Consider the following 9,617-nt stretch of genomic DNA (forward strand, 5'->3'; position numbering starts at 1 on the left):
GGCCACGGGGAAGGTGGGGGGGACACTTTCCTGGGCCACCTCCCGCCTTGGCAGTCCCCTCCCTCGGTGACCGGCCGGGGTCCAGTCTCGTCTGCTCCTCCAACTGGCCTTCGAGGCCTCTGGCAGGTCCAGGGCAGCTCGTGGAGGGCGGGGCTGGAGCTGGAGTAGCTGTGCGCGCGGGTCCAGTCCACGCTCTCTGGCTGCCACTTCCCAGGTGACCGCAGGCGAGTGACCTGCTTTCCTGACCCGCGCGTGCCGGGCGGGGGACTCCGTGGGCCCTGCATCCTGGACCTGTCGGGCAGGCGGTCCTGGGTGGGGCAGACACAGGTGTGCAGCAAAGAGGCAGGTGTCCAGTGAGGGGAGATGGACAGAGGGAGGCCTCGGGGCTGCAGCCCACCCGGTCTGCAGAGCCCCGAGAAGGAAGGTGGTCTCCCCGGGGCCTGGGCGCTCCCTCCTCCAGTCCCCGCCACCCTGGGCCTGCAGGTGGTGTGGGCGGTGCCCACGCCTGGACTTCTCTCTTGGACTCCAGTCGGTCTCAGGCCAGCAGCAGCGCCCCCTTGGTGAGGCCTGCACCCCCGGCTGGCCAGTGGTTGCCCAGCCAGGCCTGCTGTCCCTGAGCGGTGTGGGAGCGCGGCTCCTGGCTCAGCCCCTCTGTATCCGCTTGAAGGCCACTCTGCCTCTGCTTGGGCCGGGAGGTCCAGTTCTGGACTGGAGAGTTCTCTTTGGCCCCCACCCTGGCCTCTCGCCGGGTGTCAAGGTTGTCCTGATCGCAGGCCATGTCCCTCGGTGACTTCCTGGCCATCCCCACTTCCCGCGTCACCCTCGCCCCGCTGCCTGCCCAACGGACCTGGGTCTCAGATGCCACCCCCTCCCGACCTCCCCAGGGTCGGCTTCCCTTCGCTGGACCCTAGCCAGGGCCTGTCACCCTGACCCCCAGGCCCACGTGACAGGTAGGTGCCTGCGTCTGTCCCGCAGGGGTGGTCCTCAGACTGCCCGTGCAGGGCAGTTACTGCTCCCTGGGAGCATCTTGTAGCAGACCCCCCCCCCCCCCCAGGGTCAGGGCTCTGGGCCTGGGGGAGGGGCCGGGAGCCTGTCTTCCACTGAGAACGGGGTGGAGTCGCTGAGACGCACCTTGTCCAGGGCTGTGGGCTGCACAGCAGGACGGTGGTGGCAGGCTTGGGGGTGGGGGCAGGGGCTCTGGGGGGCAGGTGCACACCCCTTTCCCAGCCTCCGCACTTCCTGCAGGACCTCTGCGCCCATCAGCCCTCTGTGGGGCAGCAGAGGGCTGGCTGTGTCCCCTCTCCCCTAGGGTGCTGTCATTCCTGGCCCCGGACGTGGTCCCCACTGGGGAAGGGGGAGGCCCTGCCAGCGCCAGGAGCCATTCTTCACGCGTTTATTCTCGGAGCACACTGGGGCCCCCTGCCGGGTGCCGACGCTAATTTGCTGGGGCTCCACGAGGGGGCGCCTGAGTCCGTGGCTGGAGTCCATGCCTTCTGGGATGCGCCAGGCCCTGGGCCCTGGGTCCAGGACTGTCCAGCTTCAAACCTGAGGTGGGAGGTGCTTCCCGTGGGGTGGGGCTGGATGCTGGGCTGAGGGCGGGCCGGACCGGATGCTTCGGGAGGTGGCCGGGACCCAGCCCTCCAGGGGCCGTGCCGGGCTCTCTGCAGTTGGCAGTGTGTCCTGTTGCCTGAGGCCCCGAGGGCTAGTGGGGTGACCCCCGGCCTGGACTGGCTAGGTCTCCTCCCAGTCGCTGGGGCAGGGACTGTGGTCCTCGGCGTCCCTCGGGCTTGCCGGGGCGTCGGCTGCGGCCGGAGACCCTCCTGGTTTCCTTCTCCCTCGGGACAGCTTCTTGGCGGCTGTTGGGAAGTGGACCGAGGTCAGGCAGGGGCACGAACCCCTCAGAGCGACGCCAGCTGTCACTGGGGGCCCCGCGGGTGTCTCGGGCTCACGAGGGCTGGTGTTGGGGAGGTCAGCTGAGCACCTTGGTCCCTGAAGCAATCAATGGTCAGGGGGCGGGTGGAGGACTTGGTGGGAGGGAGGGTGATGGCTGCCTTGGGGTGTGGCCCCCAAGACGGCCCTGACCGGAGCGCCTCCCTCGCTGCTTTGCTGAGGGCCAGGCGGTGCTGGGTCACCACAGCTCCCGGGCGAGACCCAGAATCTGGGAGACGCTGGCTGAGTGCGCCCGTGGGCCACCCCTGAGCTGGCCTTGGCCGAGACCTGCCGTGCTGCTGGGCGTCAGGTGCACCTGTCGCAGGGCAGTGCTGGGCGCCAGCCCCGTGACCTGGGCAGGGCTGGGGGCTCGGGGCCAGGAGGGACATGCCCCTCCCACTCTCCACGGGCTCAGTGTGGAGCTGGGGCTGGGGCCTGTGCTCCCTGGGTGGGAGGACAGGGAAGGGGCTCCCCTCCACCACCTCGCTCCCCAGCCAGCCGTGCCCCACCCAGACAGCAGGAAGTGTCTGGAACAAACAGGTGCGCCGGCCTCCTCCCCTCGATCCGAGCAAACACAGGCCCCGGTCACCTTCCTGGCAACAATGGCACATTGTGGCTGCCCAGGCCGCAGCGTCCCGGGCCCTGCTTGGATAAACACGAGGGCGCCCGATGATTAGCTTGGGTGTTCAAAGGCCTCGTGGGCTCCTGGCGGCCTGGCCGGAGCCACCCTCGTGCTCGGGCGGGAAGCGAGCCGTTGTCCTGCCGAGGGTGGGCTGGGGCCCGGGCTCCCCCCGCCTTGGTGGGAAGAGCTGAGCGCAAAGGCCCCGCTGGGGTCCCCAATGGCAGACACACCTCCGCCTGGGGGGCGGCGCTTGCCTGGAGGTGGACGGGAGGGTCCTGGGGACCCCACCACCTCTGGGGGCCTCTCCTGTGGGCCTGGAGGCCCCTTCTCCCCGGGGTGATGGTGGTGACCAGGACTGCCCTCGGCTGTGGTCATGGGAACCCTGAGACCCCAGGCCACCCAGGAAGAGGCCGCCCGGGCTCTGCGCCACAGAGGTTGGGGGGCGTTTGTTTCTGGTTCCTGCTCATCTGGGGATGCCGTTGTCCAGGTGGCCAGAGGAGAGATGGCGAGGGGTGTGTGCTGCTGCCCCCGGCCCCCCAGCCCGAGGGCGGTACCTTTGCCCCCCAGCTCTGAGGCCGGCTTCCTCTTCTGCTGTAGACCCTGCCGCTGCTCCTGGGTGCACCTGCGCCCTCCCCCGGGCGCGCTTGGCTCAGCCTCTGCCTTGGCGCTCAGCTGGGCAGAAGGGGGCACAGTCAGGGCAGGCGGCCCCCACCCCTGACCAGGGCCTCCCCTGGGGGTGTGGCCGAGTACATCAGCTGGGCAGAAGGGGGCACAGTCAGGGCAGGCGGCCCCCACCCCTGACCAGGCCCTCCCCTGGGGGCGTGGCCGAGTACATCAGCTGGGCAGAAGGGGGCACAGTCAGGGCAGGCGGCCCCCACCCCTGACCAGGGCCTCCCCTGGGGGGCGTGGCCGAGTACATCAGCTGGGCAGAAGGGGGCACAGTCAGGGCAGGCGGCCCCCACCCCTGACCAGGGCCTCCCCCGGGGGCGTGGCCGAGTACATCAGCTGGGCAGAAGGGGGCACAGTCGGGGCCAGCGGCCCCCCACCCCTGACCAGGGCCTCCCCTGGGGGGCGTGGCCGAGTACATCAGCTGGGCAGAAGGGGGCACAGTCAGGGCAGGCGGCCCCCACCCCTGACCAGGGCCTCCCCTGGGGGTGTGGCCGAGTACATCAGCTGGGCAGAAGGGGGCACAGTCAGGGCAGGCGGCCCCCACCCCTGACCAGGGCCTCCCCTGGGGGTGTGGCCGAGTACATCAGCTGGGCAGAAGGGGGCACAGTCAGGGCAGGCGGCCCCCACCCCTGACCAGGCCCTCCCCTGGGGGCGTGGCCGAGTACATCAGCTGGGCAGAAGGGGGCACAGTCAGGGCAGGCGGCCCCCACCCCTGACCAGGGCCTCCCCTGGGGGCGTGGCCGAGTACATCAGCTGGGCAGAAGGGGGCACAGTCAGGGCAGGCGGCCCCCACCCCTGACCAGGGCCTCCCCTGGGGGTGTGGCCGAGTACATCAGCTGGGCAGAAGGGGGCACAGTCAGGGCAGGCGGCCCCCACCCCTGACCAGGGCCTCCCCTGGGGGTGTAGCCGAGTACATCAGCTGGGCAGAAGGGGGCACAGTCAGGGCAGGCGGCCCCCACCCCTGACCAGGGCCTCCCCTGGGGGTGTGGCCGAGTACATCAGCTGGGCAGAAGGGGGCACAGTCAGGGCAGGCGGCCCCCACCCCTGACCAGGGCCTCCCCTGGGGGTGTGGCCGAGTACATCAGCTGGGCAGAAGGGGGCACAGTCAGGGCAGGCGGCCCCCACCCCTGACCAGGCCCTCCCCTGGGGGTGTGGCCGAGTACATCAGCTGGGCAGAAGGGGGCACAGTCAGGGCAGGCGGCCCCCACCCCTGACCAGGCCCTCCCCTGGGGGCGTGGCCGGGGCCCACCTCGCTGTCTGAGGGGTCGGGCTCGTCCAGCTCGTCCGTCTCTGGTCTCTGTGTTCCAGCCTTGCTGAGCTCTGAAGGATGCGGGGGCTGAGTCAGCCGGGCTGGTGACCCCGGGGGTCTCCCAAGCCTTCCAGACTGGGAGCGGGGGCAGCGAGGCACAGAGGGCCATGCAGTGTGCCCAGGGCGCCTGCCGACGGGAGGCAGCCCAGGCCTGGGTCTCCAGCGTCCCTGCGCCAGGGCCCCAGCCATTGCTGAAAGGCCAAAGGCTCTTCTCCCACGGCCAGTGACCTGGGACCGGCCACCCCCATGGGCTGACGCTGACCACGGGACCCCCTCCCTGCGAGCCGCCTCCTGCTGGACTCTTGAGCCTCTGGGTGCCCAGTTTACCTGGGTGGCCGCCTCTGCCTGGCCCCTGCAGGTGGGCGGCTGGCTTTGGCCTCGCTCCGGCCTCCTCTGCTGTCCCTCCTGGAGAGGGGAAAGGCCGTCGCGGTGCCTGTGGGCGCATGGATGGCTTGAGTCGGTGTGGGCACAGCCCGTGGGGCTGGAGGCTCAGCCCTTCCCTCTGCCATGACCAGGGCGGCCAGCGCTGTTCCTGGGACCTGGCTTGGAGGGGCTGGGAGAAGGGAGCTGGTGGCCAGCTGTGGGGGGCGGCACGGAGGCCAGGGCAGGGCCCCTTACCACGGGCGTGGGCGGCTCCTCCGGCTCTGGCGCTCCGGTCCCCTTGGTGTCACTGCCGAGTGCCCCAGGGCTGTGCGTCAGGGCAGGTGGTTCGGTTCCTTGGGGGGGCTCCGGGCTGGGGGCGCGGGTACCTGCAGGGCCCAGTGACTCAGGCCGGGCGGTGGGCTTGAGGCCATTCCGGCCCCGGTCTGAGAGGTCTAGAGGCTTGTCTGGGCCACAGTCCTGTGAGGTCTCCTTCTCGGGGCTGCCTGGGCCTCCGGGCTGTGGCTGCCGCCCCCCAGCCAGGGCTGCTGTGGGCAGAGCTGCCCCAGCCCCCTCATTCTCGGGACCCTTGGCGTCCAGGCCGAGTGGTGGGGAAGGCAGTGTCTCCCCTGGCATGGGGGTGGCCCTCAGCCTGGCACTGCCCACCCGGGCCCGCAGCTGTTGCTGGGCCAGGAGCAGGTGCAGTGCGCCCTCCAGCCGTGGGTCCTGCATGCCCGCCGGGGTGCCGGGGAGGCCCAGGAGGCCCGTGGGCTCCTCCCAGGACTCTGCCTCTGCGGCTGTCAGGCCCTGGGGCTGGGAGCTGCCCGGGGCTGTGGCGGGGGCCAAGGGGCCGCCGTGGGGGCCCTGCAGGTGCAGGGCCAGGTGGCGGCTCAGGAGGCAGAGGCGGTCGGACTTTAGGCAGCGCTTCAGGGACTCCAAGGCCGAGGCAGAGGGGGCCCGCAGGAAGCTGTGGAGGGGAGGCCGGGTCAGCAGGGGGCCCCTCTCACACGGTGGGGGGGGAGCAAGGCGGTGGGGCAGGCCCCTCCGGGTCAGCAGGCAGTGGGGGAGGGCAGGCTCCCAGCCCGGGCTCTGCAGGCTGTGGAGGGCTGTCGGCCTGGCCAGTGGGGGCCGGGGCCTAGACATCCAGCCTGTTCCCTCCCCCACCCAGACCCCTCCCACCCTCTAGGAGAGTGGGGGCTCCTTGGTGGCTCAGGAGGATGAAACCCAGCCAGAGAAGGGCTGGGTGCTGCAGGGACAGGCAGAGCTTTCCCAGGCCACTGCTCCCTACTCCAGGACGGGACCAGAGTCTGGGTGGGAGCGAGCCCCTCACCTGTGCAGGGGGAGGCTGTGCTCGCACGCAGGGCTGGGCGGGCTGTTCCTGGTGGGCAGTGGCGGGGGCGTTCCGTCGGCAGAGCCGTGGTCCACAGGGCAGGCCCGGGCCCCAGGCCGCACGGTGGCAATGGTGCCGTGCAGCTGGTTGGCAATGCACTGTGGGCTCTGAGTGGGCGGGGCGGCAGGTCAGCATGGGTGGGGCTCACAGCGAGGGCTGGGGCAGGCCTCCCCTCCGCCCACAGCAGGTGCAGCTCCGTGTCCCCTCCGTGCACAGGGACAGGTGCCCGTGGTATGAGGTGCAGGGCAGGGTATAGCTTGGGGGTCTCTTTGCCCTCACCACGTCTGGGGCCCGAGGCTCGGGCAGGTTGGCGCCCGGGGAGACTTTGGCCCCTGGAGACATCCCGCACACGGCAGGCGTCTTTCCTGTGGGAGGGGCGACACAGGGTGGGGGTGGGGACTTGCGAGGTGCTCACGGGGGCGCAGTGCCCTCTGGCAGGAGGGATGCACGGTCCCACAGGTGCCCGGCCGCCAGCCCCCCCGAGCACCTTCTCCATGTGGGTCCGCACCCCGGGGGTCTTCCTCTGCCTCCTGGTGGAATGTGGGTGGCCTCTCGGGCCCAGCCTTCCAGCCAGTGGGGGAGGGCGGATCCGAGCTGGCCTCCCTGGGCGGTGGCTTGGGTCTGTCCCTGGAGGGCAGGCGACAACACCGGGGTGAGGACACGGGGCCCAGAGCAGACGGGCACGGCGGGAAGCCCTCCTGGGGCCAGGCTGGGTCTGTGCGGCCCCTGGGGATGCCGGCACGGCCCAGGGCCCCCGTGCACCGCCCGTGGGCCGCCCGCCCCACTCACGCCAGGCGGAGCCGCCTCACGGCCTCCCTCAGGGCCTCGTTCTCTTCCTTCAACGCCTTCAACTCGTTGGCTGCAAAAGGCATCAGCTGGGGAAGCCGCCGGGGGCCTCACAGCACCAGGGAAGCCCCTCCTCGTCCGGCTGTGTCCCCAGCACTGGGCCCAGGGCCTGGCACACAGCCGCCGCCCCCTAAAAGCCTGCTGCCCGTGTGGACGGCTGGATGAGTGATGGCGCCAGCCTCAAGGCTGTGAAAAGTGACCACCCCCTCCCCGCCCCTGGCTTGTGCCCTGGACTGCCCCAAGGGGAAGGGGACCCGTCCTTGGCCGTCAGTAGGACCCATGGGCCTCAGGCCCTGGCGGACCCCTCCTCAGGGACCCCCACCCAAAGCTGACACTTTGAGGATACGCCAGGGCCAGCCTGGGCCTCCAGCTGTGCTCTGTAACGGGGTGCCCAGCGGCGTAGGGCTGACCGCCCCCCCCCCCCCGTGCCCCAGGTCGGGGGCCCCTGCCCACAGGGGGCTCACTGAGGAGGAAGAGGTGCTGTAGGCCCTGCAGGTGGGAGCTCTCCAGCTCCAGCTGCTTCTTCCTGGCCAGCTCCTGCGTGACCATGCAGCGGTCACACAGGCCTGCCCGCAGCCTGTGGGCAGGGGAGGCGAGAGGCTGCCGTGAGCCGGGGACTGAGGCCCCCCCGGCTGGGGCGTGCGCCCGCCTCCCCCGTGCCGTGTCCTGTCCCTCCCTGGGGACCCAGCATCTGGTGCTCAGCCCTGGAAAGTGCCGTTCTTCGGGCTCCCCGCAGGGCAGGAGCCGCCCGGCTCAGTTTCCCGGGGTCTCCCCGACGCCCCCGCAGGGGCTCACCGGTTCTCCAGCACCCGCAGATTCTCCTTCAGTGTCCTCTGCTGCTCCCGGAGCTGCTGGTTCTTGGCAAACAGCTCCTCGATCCGCTGAGCATCCCTGGACGGGGACAGCAGGGTCGGGGGTCCTGCTCGCCCGGGAGGCCCCTGGTGGTCCCCACTGCCCAGCCTGAGGTCAGCGTCCCATCCAGCACCCCGCGGCCTCAGCTGGGGCCACTCCTAACTGCAGGGTCTCGCATGGCGTCCTGGCCTGGCTGCAGCTACCCTGTGTGACCTTGGACAAGCGGCTGCCCCCGGGCTGACCTCGGCTGCCCCACGGCACTTCACGGGAAGGTGGTAGTGCCGGTGCCCCGGCTCCTCGGGCCTGACTCACCGGCACCTCTCGGTGTTCAGTTCCGCGAGCTTGCTCTGTAGGCCTGGGGCGGGGGGCAGAGGGTGGGAGGTGAGCCCCTGCTGCTGCCCGGCGCCCTGGGGCTGCCCCACCGAGCGGCCCCCTCTCTGTGCCCACGGCCAGCACACTCAGGGCTTGGGTTCTGCCCAGTCTTGGTGGCTGCCTGAGGCCAGCGTTCGGGCCAGCGTCTCCCCCTGCCCCTGGGGTCTCTGGCTCTGGTGTCTGTCGGGAGGCTGGCAGGGGCTCTGGCGCCAGAGGGACCGGCAGCCACCTGGGAAGAGCGGAGGCGCCAAGGGGGGCCGTTTCTGTGGGGATGCCGCCGGCGTGCAGCCAAGCAGGCCTTTGGGGCGGCCCCTGTCACAGTCCCTCCTTGCCACGGTTCTGCCGACCAGCTCGGCCAGCCTGGGGTGGGGTGGGGTGAACAGGCCCTCTTTTTGCCCTGTGGTCCCCCGGGTGCACGCGAGCACCCAGAAAGGCCTGGGGGGAGCTGCCCTGAGCGGGCGGTGGGTGGAGGGGCTGCCCCTGGGCCTGCTCGGGGACCTGTCAGTACTGGGCCGGGCGGGTCCTGGAGAGAAGAGGAGACGTCCTGGCCAGGCCCCCACAGCCACGCGCCTCTTCCTAGGGGTGCACCGTCCACCCGGGGCTTCCTGGCTTCCCTGCTGGGGCCGGGCGTGGCAGGTGGCAACCCTTGAACTGCCCTCCCTCCAGCCACTCCGGGGTGGTGGCCAAGGACGTCCAGCCTAAGCAGCAGTGCTCGCGGGGCCTGGGCCCAGGCAGGGCGTCTGGCCTCATCAGCTCTGGGCCTTGGGCAGGACTCCAGCAGAAAGCTGGGCGCCCCAGGTTTGCTGAGAACGGAGGTGACCCCAGGAGCACCCCCCGGCCACTCACCCAGCACCTCCTTGTCGTGGGCGTCCTTCAGCCGGTTCAGGGCCTCCGTGAAGCTCTCCATGGCCTCTGCTGGCCCTGTGCGTCCAGCCTGCCGGGGGGGGGGCAAGGCCTGCTGCACACGGGGGCCCAGGGAGTGGCTGAGCACCCCGCGTGGGCGGCAGGACCCTCACCCTGCTGGGGTGCTCTCCCGGGGAGGTTGGACTGCAGCACTAGGAAGCAGCTCACAGGCGTAGGCAGAGCAGACAGGGCCTGGGGCCCGCCGTGGCCTGGAGGCCGGCCCCTGGCTGCCGTGGGGGAGGGCTGGAGAGAGCCATGAGTGATGGCCCCTCTGCCAAAAGCCCCTCTCCCAATTCCCTTCCCGGGGTCTCCACGCTCCTCCAACACCAAGGCCTGCGCCCAAAGACAGGCGTGCCTGGGTACAT

General features: G+C 71.0%; 1 protein-coding gene across 1 annotated transcript; it reads right to left on the bottom strand.

The window, feature by feature from the left end:
* Positions 1-1,731: 1,731 nt before the first annotated feature.
* RBBP8NL (RBBP8 N-terminal like) lies at positions 1,732-9,256 on the bottom strand. The gene is made up of 25 exons (XM_062202585.1): positions 9,196-9,256; positions 8,290-8,332; positions 7,921-8,016; positions 7,590-7,702; positions 7,069-7,138; positions 6,767-6,906; positions 6,559-6,644; positions 6,220-6,386; positions 5,148-5,856; positions 4,857-4,962; positions 4,470-4,540; positions 4,353-4,388; positions 4,270-4,305; positions 4,187-4,222; positions 4,104-4,139; positions 4,021-4,056; positions 3,938-3,973; positions 3,855-3,890; positions 3,772-3,807; positions 3,682-3,724; positions 3,521-3,615; positions 3,354-3,473; positions 3,271-3,306; positions 3,106-3,223; positions 1,732-1,856 (listed from the first exon to the last, which is right to left on the bottom strand). Exons 1-25 carry the CDS (start codon positions 9,254-9,256, stop codon positions 1,732-1,734), a joined length of 2,487 nt encoding a protein of 828 aa, XP_062058569.1.
* Between the last annotated feature and the right edge of the window lie 361 nt (positions 9,257-9,617).

This window comes from Lepus europaeus, chromosome 10, assembly GCF_033115175.1.
Source record: "Lepus europaeus isolate LE1 chromosome 10, mLepTim1.pri, whole genome shotgun sequence".
Classification (NCBI taxonomy): Eukaryota; Metazoa; Chordata; class Mammalia; order Lagomorpha; family Leporidae; genus Lepus; species Lepus europaeus.

Coding starts and splice junctions, on each gene's coding strand:
- RBBP8NL (XM_062202585.1), bottom strand. CDS start 9,256: ATGGAGAGCTTCACGGAGGCCCTGAACCGGCTGAAGGACGCCCACGAC. Junction 4,389..4,469: donor CCGACCCCTCAGACAGCGAG/GTGGGCCCCGGC, acceptor CCTTCTGCCCAG/CTGATGTACTCGGCCACACC. Junction 3,725..3,771: donor CACCCCCAGGGGAGGCCCTG/GTCAGGGGTGGG, acceptor CCTTCTGCCCAG/CTGATGTACTCGGCCACACC.